Genomic DNA, 19,187 nt, shown 5'->3' with positions numbered 1-19,187 from the left:
CTGCCGCCCGCCATCGCTCCTGCCTTTGGTGGGTCTCTCCAGCTCTCGTGACCAGCGACGGGGACAACCACCAGTGGCAGCTGGAGGAGCTTCGCTGCCTCTTCCCGCAGCCAGGAGCTGATGGATAAACCACGCTGCTCCTCGGCAGCTCAGCGCACGCCTGCCGGTGACGCTCTGGACCGCTTTTGGGATGCAGCAGAATAAATCTCCTACGGTTTAGTCCACCCGACCCTAATTGCATCTCAAACGCGAGCGCTGTCGGGGCAGAGGCACGTGGCCTTCGGGAGCTTCGAGGGTGGCTCTTTGCAAAACACAGGCGTGTTTTTGCATTATTTATAGGCTTGTTTCAAATGTTGTGGAATCTATTAATTAGCATCCATTAATTAGGCTGTGGGGCATGTCCTGAGGGGAGCATTAGGGCTTCGAATGAGCCTGGACAAAGCGTTGGGAATTACGCTGCAGGGAACGATGGCGCGGTGGCTGGGAAATGGGGCTGGTGGATGTAACGGCTCTGGCTCTGCTCTAGCCCACCCGAAGCAGCCTCTTCTCTGGGGGGAGGTGGATTAAAGGCACGAGGAATCAGGGCAGCGGGAGGGTGGATGCCTTTGCCCTCCACGGCAGTGATTCTGTCGCTGTCTTCTGCTGGGGAGTGCGGGTCTACCTGTGTCGGGGCACTAAACCAGTGCTAGAGACTTGATGGTTTCAATCTGAAATGCTCCAGCAGGCTGGGAAGTTTAATTTTATGGGGGCTTTATAAAGCAATGACAAATGCAGGCTGTATCTAGTCCGCCAGAGCAGCACAAGGTCTTCTTCCAAAGGGCCTGAGGTTGGCTCGTGCTCTGGTTTGTGCCCGCATCTCCCCAAAATAATCCCTCCGACCTGGAGCCCCCCCGCTCGGGGGGGTGGTGGTAGCGATGGGGCTGGGAGCACCCTGCCCGGGAAGGGATAAAAAAAATCTCATTTTGGGAGGAATGACCTTAAACAAGTGGCTCCAGCCAGCTGCTCCTCTGTCGTTTCCCCTTATTTTTAAGGTGTTTCCTTGAATTTCTGGCTCATGGGGGCTCCATTTGCATCGGGGGGATGCTTTACCTACAAGCGGCCATGGGAGCCTCTGCCTGCTGTGAGCGGCCAGGAGCGACGCTCGGCTCCTCGGCCGCACGTTTTGTTAAGCCCCCGAAAATCGCCGGCTCGGCTCACCCATCGGAGTGCGGACCCGACCCGAGACGTGGCCGGGGAGCCGCTGGCCAGCCCAGCTCTTGCCGTGGCACGCACGTTTCTAATCCGTGTGGCGGATCGTTAAAAACCCAGCGCGCTGTGATATACCGGCCTCCGTTTGTCCTCAGGTGCTACCAACCAGCGCGGCAAAGGCAGGACGTGCAGGACCCCACGTTAACGCCTGGCCCCGAAGCCCAGGCTCGATGCCCCTCTTGAAGTTCGACGAGGAGAAGTGCTGGGTCCAGTTCCGGGCTCCTCCGTAGAAGAGCGAGGTGGACGTGCTGGAGACACGTCCGTGAAGATGGTGCAGGGTCTGGAGCATGCCTCCATCTTCTCCAGATGCCCGGAGAAGAGACGGCTCAGGGAGATCTCACCAGCCTACATAAACAGCTGACAGAGGAAGAGGATGGAGCCAAGCTCTTCCCAGTGGTGCCCAGCGCCAGGCCCAGAGGCCACGGGCACAGCCTCAGTCACAGGGGTTTCCCTCTGAGGGTCAGGAAAGGCCTCCGTGCTCCGAGGGTGACCGGCGCCGGTTCTGCAGGGCGGCGGTGGAGCCCCCCCCCCCGGCCTCGCAGACGCCCGAGAGCCGCCCGGGGGGCGCGGGGCCCTGGGCAACCGGCTGCAGGTGGCCCTGCTGGGGCGGGGGTCGGCGCGGGCCCTCCCCGGGGGTCCCCTCCCCAGCCTGCGGTTCTGTGACCCGGCGGGGCAGCGCTCCGGCTGCTACCGGCGTTTCCCTCCCCACCCACCAACCCGCGTGGGGCCCGTGGGCGCCGGCGGGGCTTTCCCTGGCACCGGGGCTCCCGGCTCCCGGCACGGGGAGCCGCCCCCGCCGCCGGGCTGGGCGGGTGGGAGCTGGGCGTGGCTGACGCGCAGCGACGGTGACGCCCACGCGGCGTGACAGCAGCGCGCGCCGTGGCAGTGTCCCGGCGCCGCGCTCGCTATCGCGGCGCGCACGTGCGCTCGCGCTGTCACGCGGGGCCGCACACGTCACGGCAGCCCCCCCCCCCCAATTCCTCCCGTGGCGTCACGCACCGTCACGGACACCCGCGGGGCACCGCCTGCCGCCCCCCTCCCCGCCGCGCGCCCGTCCCGCGCCACGCCCCCGCCCGACGTCACAGCGGCCGCGCCCCCGCCGCGGAGGCCGCGCCCCCTCCGTCACCGAGGCCCCGCCGCGGCCACGCCCCCTCCGTCACCCAGGCCCCGCCCTTCCTCGCCGCGCCGGGCGGACCCGCTGACCCGGCGGCCACTTGCCGGCGGCCTGGGCTGGCCCGGGCGGGCCCGGCCGCGCAGCAGCGCCCACCGCCGCCCTCCCCCCCACCCCCCGCGGGCCGCCGCCGCCCCGCGCAGCCGGTGAGTGGGGCCGGGGAGCGGGGCCGGGGCGCGGCTTCCCTGCGGCCGGCGAGCGGGCCCCGGCCCCGCCGGGCCGCCTTCCCCGCCAGCCGCGGCGGCGGGCGCTTCGGTCGCGCCTCCCCGGGGCCCCGGGCTGCGGGCCGGGCCCTGCCCCCGCCGGCGCCCTCCGGAGCGGCGGGCCGGCCGCGCCGGGCCCCGGCTGCTCCCAAAAGTTTGGCGGGGCCGGCTGAGGCGAAGGCCGGCGCCGCGGGGGGCGGGGCGGGGATCCCCGCTGCCGGGGCCCGCGGGGCTCGGCGGGACCGAGCGGGGGGTGGGGGGGGACCCCGCCGGGGCCGCCGGGGCCGCCGGCTCCGCTCTCCTCTGGGGCCGGGAACGGAGCCGCCCCGGTGCCCCGAGGCGGCCCAGCCCGGGCGGCTGAGCCGAGGAGCGGGGCTGCCCGCGGCCGTGGGGCGGTCGGGTTTGGAAAAGCCCCGTCCCCGGGCTTTGTGGGCTCACGGGCGTTTGCCCTGCGTGGCTTTATTTCTGGAGCCTCTGCGGGCAGCCCTGCGGCCGCAGCAGGGTCTGTTGATGCCGGTGCTGACGTGGAGCCAGAGCGAAATAATTTTTCACGTTGCATTTTTCAAGTCTTGCTCCTGTTTCATCCCCCCCCCCCCGGCTTTTGAAGCCGTCTGCCTGGACAGATGCACGCGTGGGATTTTCTTTCAGGCCTCATCTAACCGGATCTGTGCGGAGAGGCCCCGGAGCCAGCCCAGCGCTGCTCCAGGGAGGCTTCGGAGGCATCGGGGACTCCAGGAGGGCTCTTGGGCAGAGCTGGAAAAGCCCAGGTTGTCGCTGGGAAGGAGGATTTGCCCCCCGGCTGCTGACCCGAGCGGGGCGGGCGAACGCCAGGGGCTATCGCTTTGTGTGTTACGGGGGCAAGGCAACGCTGCGATGTTCCCCAGACTTGAGGAAAAAAAAAAAGTAAATCTTAAATTGCAGGGTTGCTGTCGGGTTGCAGGAGGTAGAGACCGTTGTTTGGGTGTATTTTTAATTCGGGATATCTGGCTAAACGCTACGGAAAGCTTCACCAGCCTCACACCAGTAAGGGCAAAGCCTGGGGCGTTACAGCTCAGCCGCAGTTACGATTGTTATTGCGTTTACTTTCTCTAACCTCCCCTCTGCAAAAGAAACATTATTATTTTAGTTTTCCTGTTACTGACATCAATCCAGGATCAAATTTAAAACCTACCTCTCTGCTTCTGAGATAATCTGATCAGGGTGGATCACAGTGGATGTTTTTAATGCAATTCTTTCTCGCTGGACAGATGATTTTAAAAACAACTGAAATCTCCTAAAAAAAACCCCAAAACCTATAGTAAACAGCTTTCTTCCTGGACACGCGCTTAGTGTGAGGGCTGCGTCCTGGTTTGGCTCTGCGTCAAAACGCTCCCTTGTAGCTTGGCGTTAGCTCTGGGGGAGCTGGAAGGGGGGTTTGGCAGGTGTCAGTCCCAATCCCCCCCGAGCAGCCGGTGTTTCCCTGTCCGAAGGCGGCTGGTAACCCAACCTGATCGCCCCGGCGGCAAAAAGGCTGGGAATCCGAAGGGGTTGGAACGAGGTGGCTCAGGGGTTGGACCTGCCTGTCCCCGGGCAGCGGGGATGCTGCCGAATGGAGACACGTGGTTTTCCCGCAGTTGCAAACTGGTAAATTTAAGCATCGCGACGTTTTCGTGCCTGGCTTTAAGGAGCGGATGGAGCCAGGCGGCTCTCGGAGGCTTTTGCAGCTCCAGTTCCAGCTGGTGACGAAGCTCTTCGCCTCGTGACACCTATGCCTCTGGCTTTGCACCGTCCGCTGCCGTCTCCTTACCTCTCTTCCCTTTCTCTTTGCTTTAGATCAGCTGTGATGCTTCCATCTCTGCGCCCAGAAGAGGACTCGGCTACCAAAGTCATCGTTTCCAGCTAGATGCACCCGAACCGACCAGCTGCCATGGAAACGGGCTGCACGGAGGAGCCTGCCCGGGCCAGGTCGCAGTCGGTGGTCTGCGGGCAGCGGGAGGGAAGCGACCAGCGGCGGGAGGAGAACGGGGACCGGCTGCCCGAGTGGGGCAATGCCTCCGTCGCGGCTGCGGAGCCGCAGCAGCCTCAGCCGCCCCCCGGCAAGCTGAAGAAAACGGCTTTCAAACTGTTTGGAGGGAAGAGGAGCATCTGTACGCTGCCCAGTTTCTTTGGAGGCAGAAGCAAAGGCCAGGGGAAAGTAGCCTCTAAAAAGGGCCTCAGTAAATGTAAGACCCACGACGGGCTCAGCGGTGCTGCATACGACAAGGGCGGCGGGGCGCAGCTGGAAAGCCCTTTGGAGGGGAGCAGGGACTCGCATCCTTGCCCTTTGCCGAGCTCCCAAAGCGCTCACCTGGCCGTAGACACCAGCGCCAAGTTTGATTTGGGCCAGCAGGACAGCTCTCCACCCGGGAGTATCGAGGGCGGTGAGAAAAAGCCCAACGGAGATAAGTCCTCCTTTCCCAGACCCAAAAAAGGCCTGAAAGGGTTTTTTAACAGCATCCGGCGTCACCGGAAGAGCAAGGTTGCCGAGTGTGAGAAAGCAGAGCTCCCCGAGTGGACCGGGGATTCGGAGGAGGCCGGCAAAGCTCCTGGCGTGGGAGTGGAGAGCCGTGGGGCCGCGGAGGGAAGGGGGCTGGGACCTGTCCCTCTTGCCGCGGCCTGCCCGGGGAGCTCGGAGGATGACCGCTCGGTAGGCACGGCTGCCAACTGTGGTGAGGCTGCCGAGCCCGGCTGTCTCGCGGCTGATGAAGGCAGCTCTGAGGGCGACGCGGTGGCGATGCCGGGGAAGAGGGACGTCGTGGATGCGAAAGCAGAGGCTGACACCGTTGACTGCGCAGAGTTCGACTATGGCAATCTCCTGCTGGCCTTTCACCCGGACTTCATGGACAACGACCCTCCCTGCCTACACTCTGGGGACCTGCTAAGCCTCATCTTAGGAGACGCCACATCCTTGAAGAGCTTCGATTCCCTGACGGGGTGCGGAGATGACATTGCTGAGCCCGACATTGCTGAGAGCACCATCTCTGTGGAGCGCAGCAGAGATGCCGCTAAACGGAGCTCCTGCCTGGTCACGTACCAGGGCGGTGGGGAGGAGATGGCCATACCTGAGGAAGCGGAGGAGTACCTCCACCAGATATGGAACAGCAACACGGCAGGGGACAGGAGCTACGGAGCCCAGGTGTCAAGTAGCAGTTTGGAGACCCATGCCTCTCACGAGGCGGAAGCCCATCCCTACATGGGGGACGCGATGGACGGCGTTGACCTCCTGACGCCACAGAGCGACCAGCAAGAGTCCGCCCCCAATAGCGACGAGGGTTATTACGACTCCACCACGCCGGGGCCGGAGGACGAAGCTGGAGATGGGCTCGGTGAGATCAAGAAGGACCGTCTTCCCAGAGACAGTTACAGCGGTGATGCACTTTATGAGTTTTATGAGCCTGATGACGCGCTGATGAGTCCCTCTCACGGGGAGGAATCCCTGTTCGAGAGCAAAGTCTCACGCCCGGGGATCTTCAGCTACTTCTTGGACATCTGCCCCCCTGCTGAGAAGAGCCTGAACCAGATGATGGATCAGAAAAGAGGGGTGATGGAAACGGAAGAAGAGCGGCTAGCGGCCATTCAGAAAGAGCTGCTGTACTGGGAGCTGCAGAGGGAGCCGGTCTTGAAACGACTTGATGTTCCCAGCAAGGAGAAGTGTCCCCGGGAAAAGCAGTGCGTTGAATGTAAAACTAGAGCAGCCAGCTCGATCGGCAAGAATCAGAGTGGCCTTGGGAGTGAGCAGGTGGCCTCGCACGCCCCAAACAGGGCTGTGAATAGTGGGGTTTCGGTGGCTAGAGCTGAAAATCCAGAGTGGAGGGATTTTCCAGGGACTCTGTGTCCAGAAAACTGTTACAACAGCCAAAAAGCCCAAGGAAGTTGCCTTATTCAGCTCACGAAGAACAACTCGGGGTTCGATTCGGACCCGGATTGTGGGTTGTTTGGGGGCTCCATCCACGGCGGCGTAGCCCCGGCCAAAGCAGGGATGTTCCCCGGCTACAGACTCCCAGAGCACGAGCGTGGTGGTGGAGCGGAGACCACCCCCGGCAAGCCCCAGCTGGGCAGCGAAAGCGAGCCCGAGCATGCTGTGAGCTTCTCGCAAGCGCTGGTGGAGTTCGCCAGCAGCGGGACCCTCTTCTCCAGCCTCTCCGAAAGCCTGGGCAGCTCCGCCTCTGGCTCTTCCTTCACCCAGAACCTCCCTGCCCTCCCCACCATGGTCACCTTCGATGTCGTCGACGTGGAGCAGGAAGGAGAAGGGGAGTGCGAGCAACATCCCGAGATGAACGCTGGCGAGGACATTGCCGAGGCCTTTGACGACGGCTATGGACGGAAAGAGTCGTTGGCTGAATGTGACGAGAGAATGTCCCCGGGGTACCCCCCGGGCTCCTTCCAGAGCTGCAACTGGGGTGTTGCCAGCCTGCCCCGCCATCTGCGCCTCCACGGGCTGAGCCCCTCCATGCCAGCACCGCTCTCCGTCAACCGGAGGAGCCGGTCACTTGACACCGAGAGCCTGGAGTTTGAGCTTGCCGACTCGCAGGTTGCCAAGAGCGGCCCTCAGCCGTGCCGGCTCTGGTCAAAGCGGGAGGGTGGCAAAAAGGACTCGGGCGGAGCGAGGAGGAGCAGGAGCAAGGAGGAGGGTGAGCTGGCGGCTCCTGATGGCGGGTTGAGCTGGCTCGGCTTGCAGCACCTCCAGCACGACACCCGCGCGGCTGCCGGGGGGATGAAGCACTGGGCTTTCGCTCCGGCCGCCGCGATGGAGAGCGCTTGGGAGCCATCGGAGCAGCCGGGCACCGCGTCCCCTTTCCTGTCTCTTTCCCAGAGCGTCGCTGGAGAGACTCCGGACAGGCGGCCCCCAGAGCCGGAGCTGAACAGGCACCCGCTCAGGCCCTCCAATTTACCTCTGCAGACCGACGCCAGGCGGTCCCAGGAGGCGGCCGGTTCCTACAGGTACCACGGAGAAGTCGCCGCCAAAAAGCTGGCCCGCTTGTTACCCTTGGGAGAAACGGAGCCCGAGCTGCCCCCGAGCTTTAGTTTCGCTTGCTCCCCGGAGAAACGCGCCAAGTGCAAGCCCGTCGGCATCGCCCAGGGCATGCCTCAGCATCCCAATGGCGGCTCCGACACCCTCAAAAGCCCGGAGCGCTGCGGAGAGCCCCTGAAGGGCAGAGCCGGCCACGCGCTGCCCGCCGGCTGCTGGAGCACCGCGGTGAAGGTCACCGAAGCCGAATAGCTGCTCCGGGGAGGGTGTGAAAAGGGTTGCAAAGTGCAGGGAGGGAGAAAATAAACATTAGCCAGCGATTTGTGAGTGACTTGACTTTAGACCTGGGCCGATAAGGATGAGCTCCTCTCCCGCAGCCGTGGTACGTGGTCTCGCCGCCGCGGATGCTCTGGCGGGGTTCGGAGCCGCCTCCGGGATTCGTACGTTAACGCTGAGGCACTTTCTTGTTTTCCAGCGCGAGCCGCCACGCTCTCGAACGCCAAGTGCAGTAGCAGCCCCCGGCGCGCGCTCACGTTGCTGCTAGAATAAAAGCTGGGGACGGACCCCTTGCTGGTGCGGCAGGTTTGGGTTTTTTCTGCAGGATTGGAGCTGGGGGAGCAAGCCTTAGGGAAACTTTTGAGAGAAATTGGGTTTTTTCTTCCTCTTCTCGGTGACACGTTTTGGTTCAGACTCACTTTGAATGTCTTCCATCTCGGTCTTGATTTGAGGAGGCTGGGAGGAAGGATGCCGGTTATTTCCAGAGCAAGGACGGGAGGCGAGTCAGCTGAAAGGGGAACTTTGCAGTAACGTTTTTATTTATTGGGTTTTTTTCCCTTGCCCCAAAGGAAAGCAGGAGCTTTTGTGTGCGTGCCGATAACGTTTTCCAGGTCTAGTGTTAATTTGCTCAAAGATGCCGCGCTCGGAGAGATGTGCTGTCGATAGTGTCCCTTTTAAGAACAAAGTGTCGGTCCCTTCTTTGTCGTGGTCTGTCTTCACGGTGCGTAATTCCCGGTTGGAACCTTTCCCGTGCTTTGTCCCACGCTCCTCGTCTCTCCCGGGCCACGGGCACACGGACAAGGTCTTTGAAATAAGCTAAATGTGCGTCGTGCCTGTAGCTGCGAAGTTGCAGATGCTGTTACTTTCTTCAAAAGGAAGTTTTGTGGGTTGGTTTTGTTTTTGTTTTTTTTTTTTTTTTTTTTTTAATTGTTTTACAGTTGTTTTCTTTGCATAAACTCATACGAGGAAAGTATTCTGTTAATTGGAATACAGGATGTAACGCAGCCTAAATTAGGCTTCACAACTTCTTCCTCCTGACTGGAGGGAACAAAAAAGCTGGAGGTTGCTGCAGGTTTGGGATTTCTTTTTCCTCTTTGAAGGAGCGTGGAGGAGGGACACGAGCTAAGGAGACAGACTTTGTCTGAGGAGGTCGTACGAGCTCCTGGAAACTTCTGTTTCAGGCCAGTGGTCCTCGAGGCATCTCCCGTGTCCTCCGTGATCTCAAACACGCTTGTCTCTAAACCGAACCTCCCTGTCCGTGACTTACAAAGCTTCTTCCTCCTTCTGTCCAAGCTCTGTATTCTGACTTTAATTCAGTTACCGATGACGATTTTTGTTTCCACCCCTCCCCGAGTTGCCCCTTTTCTGCTTTTCTTTGCAGCAGAGTTTGTGGCATTGGGAAAAAAAAAAAAAAAAAATCACGAAGTGGGAATATCCAGAGTTTTCTCCCATCTCCGGCGCAGTGCGGGGCGAGGGCTGGCTCTGCCCAGCCTAAGCCGCTTTTCCTGCCGACCCCTTCTCGCGGCGAGTAAACGTCCTGCTGCTCCCTCGACCCGCCGCCCCGTACGGATGTGGCTCCGGTTGGAAACGTCAGCAGCTCCCCGCATCGCCGTATTTACAGGCGCAAGGAGCTGGTTTGGGTTTGTTGGGTTTTTTTTCTTCCCGCCCAAGCAAAATGAGGTCCCGATGTTTCTTTTTGAGAAGAGACTCCTTACTGCCCTGGCCTTGTGTATCTGGGAAGGAGCAGGGAAAGGCCAAGCCAGGCTTTGCTTGCCCGTGGTTCGACTTATTTAGGTGTTGTTTTTCTTTCCTGAGCAGACCGCTGAGGTTAGAGTAGACCCATTTGTGTACCCATGGGCTTCAACCTTGATTTTTTTTCAGTATTTTCCCACCAGTGCTGCTGCAGGGAGGTACCGCAGGAACCCGCCGGGCCACGTTTTTTCCCTCCCAACCCGCCGTGCAGCCGGAGAGGATTTCGTGGGACAAACCCGGCTCTTGATGCCGCTCCCGCTCCGCATCCGCATCCCCCGCCTGGAGAGGAGAACGCGGCCGGCCAGCGCAGGGTCCCCTCGCCTCCGAGGCTGTGAGTGCAGTCTCCCCTCGTTAGCGCAGCGCGTGAGCCTCCGCTAACGAATATTGCCTAATTGCAACGGGCTCCCCTTATCGCTCGGAGTAAGGCCGGGGTCAGGTCTCGGCACCGCGCATCTCACCGCCGCTCACAAATTAAAAACCACGAGCGAAAACCGCTGGCGACGGCGCAGACGCTGTCACGCAGACAGGCCTTCGCGTTTTGCTTGGCCGGAGCAGCAGCCCCGTTACTGGTTTTTTAATTACTGTTTTATTTCAGCCTGTCACCAAAGGCATCTCGCGGGTTAAGGGGGTTTGCCGTAGTGTTTTGTTTCGACATGGTGCAGCCTTTGCCAAAGCCTTGGTGAGGTATGAAAGTGTCTCGGTGCTAAAATGAATGTTCGGTTGCAAACGCACGTCTCTAGGAATAATTCCGTTGATTGTAGGTACGTAATGGAAAGGCTTAGTGAAAACAGCTTCTCGACTCGAATGTGTGAAAGCAATACAGCCAAGACTTGATAATCTGACTTTATACCAAAGGTTTCTCCTCTTAATTTGATGTGAACTAAATGAAGCAAATACCTATTGATTCAAAATGAGTTTTCTAAAAGCGTTTTTGGAGCTAATTTGCTGGATTATTGGCGTATTCTGCCCCATTAACCCAAAGAAATAAGAATTTTCAGCGTGCTAACCCAGCCTGTAAATTATCACTGCCGTAGAGAGATTGGATTTCACTGCCTAATGTACTGCTCTTCCTAAAATACCCGGCTGCCCCGGGATAAATAGGAACAGATCTTCTGGTCTTGATCTGGATCAAGCCGTTAGTCAAATCCTGCCTTACCCGAGGAACTCAAATTTGAGAGCGGTAATTGAGGCTTTTTATGAAAAAGGGCTTCCGAACCAGAAATAAGTCATAAAAGTCAGGACTAGCAGATTGTCTTGCCAAGATATTAAGGGAAAACTCCCCTTGAGGAACTCGCCTGAACGCGTCCCTGCCAGGGAAGGTCTTGCCTCAAAGTGATGAATTATGGCTGTTAACTTGCGATTAAACCACTGACGTTCGGGTCAGTCTACCAAGTAATTCTGTATTGCGTTTTGGGGACTTTGGGGTTTGGGGTTTTTTTGTTTGTTTGTTTGTTTTTATACACATAAGAAAATGGTCAATTTTATCTATTTTTGTATAGTTTTGCATTTTATATTCATGGGGAAATTTTATGGACTGTTCTTTTACTCGTGCGCGTTGTCTTTTAAAGCGGTGTGGTTTACCGTTCCGATGGAGAAGAGGCAATTATTGCTGCTGCTGCCACTGCCCGTGCAATGCAAGGAAACCACCTCGCTCCTCGTGTCCTGTAACGTGCCGTTCCGCTCCATACCCCGGGCCAGCTCTGGGCCCCAGCCGCCGGTCCGTTACCAATGCACACTCTCTCTTTGCACACACCGCTGAGACGTCTTTGTTCTAATACTGCTTCGTCACACTCGTCAACTGTTATTTCTTTTCCTAAGCTTTGTTTTTTAAACCTGAATTTGTGGACTTCGGTGATTTCTCCCTGAAAGTGGTGTTGACCGTCTCTTAAACTAGAAAACCGCCGATTTCAGTTGGGGCTTTCCCTTCTGTGTGCTTAAATTATTTTATCCTAAAGTGGGGCTTTTCTGCACTCCCCAGGCGGGAGATGCTGTTGGTTGGTGCGTGGCCACGCTCTTGAAACCGGTGACAAATTTCCTCTCCCCTCGGTGCTCCCTGGCCGGGCTGGGAGCTCGGCTCTCGCCCTTGCGCGGGCAGCGTCGCCCGCTCCGTGTTTGAGGATTGCTCGTTAAATAATCCTGGGGTCTGCGTGGGATTAGCGGGGCTTTCCACCTCCTCCTCCTCTCCTGCTGTGCCAGGCTGGAGCCCGGGGAGCTCCAGCCCCGTGCCGCCGGCGTTGCCAGCACCGGTAAAGCATCTTCTGCAATAACACTGCCTTGAGCTTTGGGATCAGAAATGCAAGGAGAGCTTCTGGTAAGCTAAGACCCAACACTAGTTAATGTGGCTCTTCTTGCTTTTGGTTTTTATTTAGGTGAATGAATATGCTGCTTTGTTTGCTTTACTCTGTAGGCGTGCCCCTGCAGAGTTTACAGCCCTGCGCGGGGTGTAAGGGCTGAAATCACTTCTCTGCGGAAAGCCACGGTGATTAATTGAGCAGACAAGAACAATGTCAAACAGTGATGTGCAAAAAGAAAATTAAACGCTGAAAAGCTACAAGATTACAGCCAAAAGCAAATTTTTTTCCCCTTCTTTCCCCCCCGCCAATATCGGCAGAGACGGCAGTTGCTGCCGAGACATTTGGTTCTGCATAGATTTTTATGTCTTTTAATTAAATAGCTCCTCACCTAATGGTGCTTTTTTTTAATTTTTCTTAAATGGGTTTGCCCCCATTCCCGGCACGAGGACTGGATGGGCAGGTCGCTCGGCCAGCATTCCTGGGGCACTCGGACCCGTGCCGCACTTCACATTCCCTCTGCCCCTTCATCCTGTGGCTCCTTCCTCTCCAGCTGGCGCTACCTGCTCTTCTCGCCGGTATTGAGTCGTCCTAGAAGCTACATTTGGGTGAAGTGATAAATTAAAATCTAGAAAAGCCTCTCGGTTCTAAAGAAAATAAAACCTAGCCCTTGTCCCAGGTCGCCCCGTGCTTCCCGTCGGCCGTCCGGCTGCGGTGCTGGTCTGCCCGTGCCCTGGGAGTGGAGGCGGCTCCTCCCGGGTGACCGGCTTGTCTGAATCTTTGGTTTTTTTTGTTTTTTTTTTCGTTTTCTTTCTGGTCTCATTGCTACTAGTCCTTTAAACTTTTTAATGTATTGATTGTGTTTTAAAATGAATGTTCCTTTCACTGAATTCTAATGAATAAACTTCAGATTTTTAGAGAACATTGGATTTCACTTGTGGTTTGTTTTTTCCCCGCTTATTTTATGCTTGATTTAATCTTTTCCTTTTCCCTCCCCTCCTATCGCTCGATTATTTGCAAGTGAAGTGGCTTTTTCAATGGGAGAAGGCAACAGAAGAGATGCTTTAGAGAGCACAGCACGGCGCTGCTCCGTAACACACGCTCCTCGGCCAAACCCCGTGCCGTTAAATGAACCCTGCAAAATACCCATCGTTTAAGGTGCCAGCCCCCAGAGTCAAATTTTCCCCCTTCATTTCTCATCCTCCGCTGTCGCTGGACTCGAGCGGCGGCCAGGGCTGACGTGGGTGACGGGGAGCAGAGATCGCGTGGCTCTGAGTTAGCGAAGCATCGCCGGTGGGCTCCGTCCTCGCGAGGTGCCGGGGGCCGCAGGTGAGCCGGGCTGGGGCTCGCCCGGCTCCTTCCTTTTCAGCAAAATTTATTGAAACGGAGGAATTTCAGTGGCATCCATGGCAGCAGGAAAACCAGTGATGGCTTCGCCTGCCCCGCTGCCCCGTGCTACCCGGCTGGCCCCACCGGTAGGTTCCTTGGTATAGAAGAGAGGGGTCTTCAGCCCCTTCAGGATGGTTTTAATTTGGGTTTTATTGTGCAGTAAGCATTTCTAAGGGAATTTATCAGCAGTAACATTTAGTTTCCTGGTCTATTAGTTGCTCCGGGCCGTGTCTCTGCTGCAGCCCTGTATCCCGCTCCCCCGGGGCTTTGGGAGTGCCCTTGGGCAAAGGCCCGTGGGCACCGCTGAGAACTGCACCTTCCCCCAGCTCATAGCCGACAAATAGCTTATCCCTCCCATCGGTTTTAATTATCGGCCTCTCCTGCGTCGCTTTGGGTGAGGAGGTGCTCGGCAGCCTGTAGCCGGGGCGAGGAAGCCCGTGGCCGAGCGAGGGATGGGGCAGGGTGCGAGGCGAGCCCGGACGCCTGCTCCTCCTTGTGCCCCAGTGGCTGTTTGAAAGAAACCCATCTTGCTGCATTACTCCTGCTTCACCCTCCTCCTCTTGCTCTTCAGCGCCCGGCCCGGGCGATTTCATTGCTGGATTTCAGAAGGAAAGCTGAAATAAGATGTGCTGAAACTCCCCGAGCCAAGCGATAGCTCTGCGTGAATAGAAACGATGAGCCAAGAGCGACGGGGATGCGTCACCCCCTGTTTGTATGGGGGTACGGGACCTCTCCTGCCGTTCCCGGGGCAGCGGAGAGGCTCACAGCAGGCACGACGCACCGCAGAGCAGCTTTTCTCCGAAAATCTGCAAAGCCCGGGGTGTGACGAGGTGCAGACCAGAGGCAGGGTGAGGGGCAGGCAGCAGCGTGAGACGCTGGCTCGGGGCTCAGCTGCCTTCAGAGCGGCTTAAAGGAGGCAGCCGGGGCTTTCGCCCTGGGCAAACACTTTTATTTGCGATGGCACCTTCTCTGTTTGCCATGCGTTGGCCGTGGGGTCCTGCTGCAGCGCTGCCGTGGCAGTGACGATCCCGGCGGTAGCTTGGATGCTGCTTTATGCGTTCCCCGCTACCTCCCAAGCTTTCAAAATGCATTGATGGGCCCAGAAGAAGAGTCCTGCTTCCCCTCCCTCCCTTCCTCAGGCAAAAATTGAATTTGTAAAAAGCTGTAGCGCCGGATGAGCTGCTCCCTTAATGAGTCCGGAGCGGCCGCGGAGCGAGCCCCAGCTGCGAGGCGGACGCCCTGGGGAGGCTTTGTCCTTTCTGCCTCCATCCGTTGGAGATTCCCGGCCATCCATCACGCTGGAGGGAAAGGCAAACCTCTGCTGCAGGGTTCGGGGTTTGCGAGCGAGCGGGGGTGCGTATCGCCTCTCCTCCTCCTCGCGTTGCCCTTTCGCTGCCCCAAACCTCCGTAGACGGGAGCATCCTCTCTGAAAATCGTGACTTTTCTTAAAACGCTCCGCTCAAAGCTCCCTCTCTGCTGCCTGTGCCTTCCCTGACTTTGCACCTCGTAGGACTTTCCTCTTCCAAGCCTGAATCCTTCAGTATTTCACTTTTAGATGCAAACAGACTGTATCACGGCCACCGATTTTGCTCCTGGACCGTCAGATGCGGCCGAGCATCGGCTATCGGGGACACCGCCCCGTGCCAGGCTCGGCACAGCCACCGTCCCCTGTCTCACCGCACCGTAGACGCCTGTAGCCGATGAAAAGCTTCAGGGCACCTCACCAACAGACCACGCGCAGCTTTGCACAGATCACCCCTATTTACGTGTGACGCCTCTAATGGGAGGCAGCTGGGACCCAGCAGGGCCGTGGGTAGGTGTTAAAAACCTCTGTTTATTGTAATAAAGGCGGAGAAAAGGCGGTGGAGAGGCTTTTGAGGAGGTAGCTAGAGCCCAGGTACCTAAAGAGCTTTCTCAACAGACCAGCGCGCCTATCTTCTCGCTTTGGGCACAGCAGAGACGGTTTGGGGCTGCCCCACAGCTGGGTCCCCCCTCGTGCTGTGAACACGTCTAGGCTGCACGCAGCCCACAGCAAAGGGCGTATTTCAACCCAATTCATGCGTTGTTCTTACTTGAAGCTTTTTTCCCCCCCGAGCCTGATTCAGAGAGGGAAATACGTGCTCAGGGGCTGTTTGCTGTCGGACTTGGAGGAGATGCTGGGGGCTGTCACGGAGATCAGCGGGGCAGGGGAGGACCACGGGCTGCACCCGTAGCCTTGTTTTCTGGCTAGCTGCTGCATTTCAGCCGGGAATAAGCCCCGGCCCGCAGGGAAAGGCTTTCCCCAGCTCGGACGGAGCCGGGGTGCAGCCTCCGGCAGTGCTCAAAGCCACGGTGCAGCGGGGTGAGGCGGCAGCTTTCCCTTTGGGTTTAAACAAGGGCCTTTTGGTTGCTTTGCCCCGCGGAGGAGGTTCGACCGCCTCACCAGGGAAGGTTGATGTCTGTTGAAGCTTTGGTGGGTTTTACCCAAAATAGGAACTGGGGGAGAAGGTGAAGGGGGGGTTGAGCCAGGGGTTTGGGCAGCTCCATCCCTGCTCTGTCCCTGACAGCCGTCCCACGGGACCGCACACTCGTGTGACCTCCCCGTCGTGGGGACGGTGAGGGACAGAGGCAGCAGCTGAGGCCACCTCTGACAACAAGCAGAGAGGGACCACCGGGAGGGAGAGGCCACCAGCCCAGCGCTTCTCCGGGGGGAGAAGCTCCTGATCATCCCTGATTGAATTTAGGAAGGAAAAAAAACCCACACGGGCAGGGGAAAGGGCAGAGGGCAGGCGCCGACTGCCGCTAATTGACGAGCTCCAATTATTTTCCTTCGTTTTAAACACGGGCAGAGGTCTGGAAGGTAATCAGCTGGGAAAAATGAAGCATGGGGCTGGATCAGCGCTGCCAAGGGCTCTCCCCTGCTGAGGATGGAAACCGCATCCAGAAAGGAAAAAGCAGCTGTTGAGGGGATGGGCAGGGGTGAGGGTTGTGGGCCTGGGGGTACTTGATGGTTCCTGGGTCACGAGCTCAAATCTCATCTTAGTCTTCAAATTCTCCCTCTGGAGTCGTGATCCTGCCTAACCTCTTTGCAGCCCGCCGGGCTGTTATTCCGAGCGTCGTTCCCGCATCCTACACGCTTCTCAGCTTAAAATACATTCCCCAAAGCACTCAGGTTGCCTTTCCAGATCCCATTTTTGAGGTCTAAGGCTGCTAAAGCTGCAACGGCATTTTCTCCCGAGGGCGACGGCAAAGCCTGCTGCGCTGGCTGGGGGTTCCCAGCAGGGACCGGGGTTATCCGGGGGACTGCTGGCAGTGCTCACGACTGCGGGTGTTTAATATGGCATTCTCAGTGGCGCTGGGGCGCATTCCCCTTGGCTTCACCCGCAGTGCGTAACAGCTCGCTGGCCGAGCGATGGATACGGGCGACTGGGTACCGGAGGGGATGCTAGAAGCCACCGGGCCGCAGACTGGCAGAGGGATGCTGTGGGGGATGGATTTCACCTTGTCCCTGTGTTGCTTTCTCCTTCTCCCACTGTTTTCCTGCTGCACACGCAGCAGGAGAAGCCTTTGACCGTGGCAGCGGAGCGTTGCTGGGGAGGACAGCGTGATCGGCGCTTGGGATGGCTCATCCCACCGGCGATGCTTCAGACCTTCAGCTTTAATTGCCTACTAGTAAATACAAATCAACTTGTCACTGCAAACAAGGCCCTACTGAAAAAACACACTGGAAGTCAGTTGTCATCATGCAAATGTATTTCACACTTTGAAGTGCTTCTTTTTTTCCCCCCTTTTTTCTCCAAAGTAATTTAAAAAGCCCCCCCCCCCCCCAACATCGCTCCACGAAGGAAGGCGCGGGCATCTGTAATACTTGGCTCTTGTGTCCCAGAGGCTGGAGCAAAACGGGTCTTTCTGGGGCTGAACTTGGCTCTGACGTAGTCTCAGCTGAGGATACTAATTAAAAAAACCCCACAACAAAGAGATTGGGAACTTCACCTTGGCGGAGGACGGGGTGGGATAGGTAGGGCAGCTGCGGGGCGTCAGGGCTTCAAGTTTGGGGCCGCAGCTCAGCATTAACGTGGGTGCTGGGGTGACCCGCGGGGACGCGGCAGCGCCGGGGAGCTCCCCGGGGTCCGGCATCCCTGGATCCCCCTGGGATCCCCACTAGGACCAGGCTGCCAGGCAAAGCACAGCCTGGCCCTGTTTCTTAAGCTGGGTGTGATAATTAGCAGCCAGCCCATTAATCAATGCAGTCGTCGGGGATTTGTGGCCATGAAGCTCTTCTGACTCCGCTTCTGCTGCGCAACCCGGTCCGGCAAGCTTCGCTGTGTATTTAATTTCATCTTTATCTCTTTAAATCCTCGCTTTAAGCAGAACTCTCTGCTCTCGGGCATGTGAAAGCAGATGAGTGCCGGTCGAGGTAAATCCCTTTTCAAAGGCGTGCAAAGCTGATGGGGTCAGGCAAAGGAGGGATCCGCGGCTCAGGCAGGACCTACTTAACGTGATTAGTATCATGGGAGAAAATGTTTCAGGCAGTGCCCCCCTGAAGTCTGCAGAGATGGAAAAAAATAATTGAAAATAACGTTTCACCTTGGAAAGAGGCAATGCCGAAGAGAAGCGGGGCTGGGCGCTTCGGGACGTTTCAGGCTCGTTGCAGGGAATGAGTGGTTGCTCTTTAATTGCTGTCTTTTCACGGAGGGCTGGACCGCACCCCTGAGCATCACTTGGCGTGGTGTAGAGCCGCTCTGTGCATCGCTCCCTTCGACCGGGCTTTTCTTCCTGAAACTGCCCCAGTTTGTAAAAGCATCGGGCAGAGCTGCTGACCCGAGCCTGGACCCGAGGGCTGGGGAAAGGTCCTGAGTCTCCGACCGGCCCTTACCTCCCTCCAGAGATCCTAAGGCTGAGCTTTAGCAACATCCGTGGTTCCTCTCCTGCACGAGTCTCTGCCGGCCGGGATGAGCATCCGCTCCCCCCGCCTGCTCCTCCGGCATCCCGCCGGGATATCCTGGTCCCCAACGCCCGCCTGGGCTGAGCAGCCGCAGCCGCAGCCGCAGCCACGCATTTGCTTTCTTGTTAAACCTCCTTCCCTTCCCCGTTTCGCCACCGGCCCGCACCGGAGGTGCACGCTGCCGAGCGAGGGATCTGAAAATGAGCCGCCAACCCCTCGAACCCACCGGTGCCCTGCACATTTTGTTCGTTTCTTTTTTTTTTTTTTAAATGAGGCAAAAAGTGGGGTGGTTTTTATTTACTTTCTATTGCTGCCTCTTTTAGGTTACCCTCATTTTGCATTTCCAGGCTTCACTTGAGCTCCCGTAAGTAAGGAAAGGGGGGACAAGCTTCGGGTGGGCCGGAGGGATACGGCACTGGTTTGCCACGGGCAGAAGGGCCACGGTGCGGGGCTGCCGCCTCCTTCCGCAGCGAGGGGCTGTGGATGCCCCCAGAAAGCCTGAAGCAGTTCCTTGCGGCAGCCCACGAGTGACACAGCGACGCTCTGCATCCCTCCGGTCCGAAGGAGAGCGGTGGGGTGGCCTTCGTGTCACCTGCAGCTCGGTGGCAGCACCCATCTCCATCTTCTGCTCCACCTAAGGTCCTGAGAGCGGTTTGCTACCATTCCTGGGACGGCCGATTTAATTTCTTCCCTATGCCCATGGCCTCTTCCCCCGTCCAGCTCAAGGGGAGCTTATCACATCCCAATCCATCCTGCCTGGCGTTACGGGGCCGTGAGCCAGCAGCTCCCAGCCGGAGGCTCCCCGTGGGTCAGCACGGCCGGGGACAGTCCCGGGGTGCCTGTCCTGGGTACGGAGCGATGCCCCAGCATCGCCGCAGCAACTGGGTTTGGGGGTTTCTGGTGTCACGGCAGGGCTCTGGGTCCCCCCGCGGCTCAGCCCCGAGGT

At 58.3% G+C, this 19,187-nt stretch overlaps 1 protein-coding gene across 3 annotated transcripts; it reads left to right on the top strand.

The window, feature by feature from the left end:
* The first annotated feature begins 2,425 nt into the window (after positions 1-2,425).
* AMER1 (APC membrane recruitment protein 1) lies at positions 2,426-12,802 on the top strand. Of its 3 annotated transcripts, XM_075512867.1 has the most exons (3): positions 2,426-2,565; positions 4,435-7,581; positions 8,085-12,802. In XM_075512867.1, exons 2-3 carry the CDS (start codon positions 4,505-4,507, stop codon positions 8,119-8,121), a joined length of 3,114 nt encoding a protein of 1,037 aa, XP_075368982.1. In that variant the 5' UTR covers positions 2,426-2,565; positions 4,435-4,504; the 3' UTR covers positions 8,122-12,802. The 3 variants fall into 3 exon arrangements, with proteins under 3 accessions (XP_075368982.1, XP_075368980.1, XP_075368981.1); XM_075512865.1 differs by having other exon boundaries at positions 4,435-12,802; XM_075512866.1 differs by lacking the exon at positions 2,426-2,565 and adding an exon at positions 2,925-3,389 and having other exon boundaries at positions 4,435-12,802.
* The last annotated feature ends 6,385 nt before the right edge of the window (positions 12,803-19,187 follow it).

The sequence above is a fragment of the Mycteria americana genome, chromosome 10 (assembly GCF_035582795.1).
Source record: "Mycteria americana isolate JAX WOST 10 ecotype Jacksonville Zoo and Gardens chromosome 10, USCA_MyAme_1.0, whole genome shotgun sequence".
In the NCBI taxonomy this organism is placed as follows: Eukaryota; Metazoa; Chordata; class Aves; order Ciconiiformes; family Ciconiidae; genus Mycteria; species Mycteria americana.
Note: the sequence above shows the minus strand (reverse complement) of the source record. Positions and strands in the feature narration are given on the sequence as shown.

Coding starts and splice junctions, on each gene's coding strand:
- AMER1 (XM_075512865.1), top strand. CDS start 4,505: ATGCACCCGAACCGACCAGCTGCCATGGAAACGGGCTGCACGGAGGAG.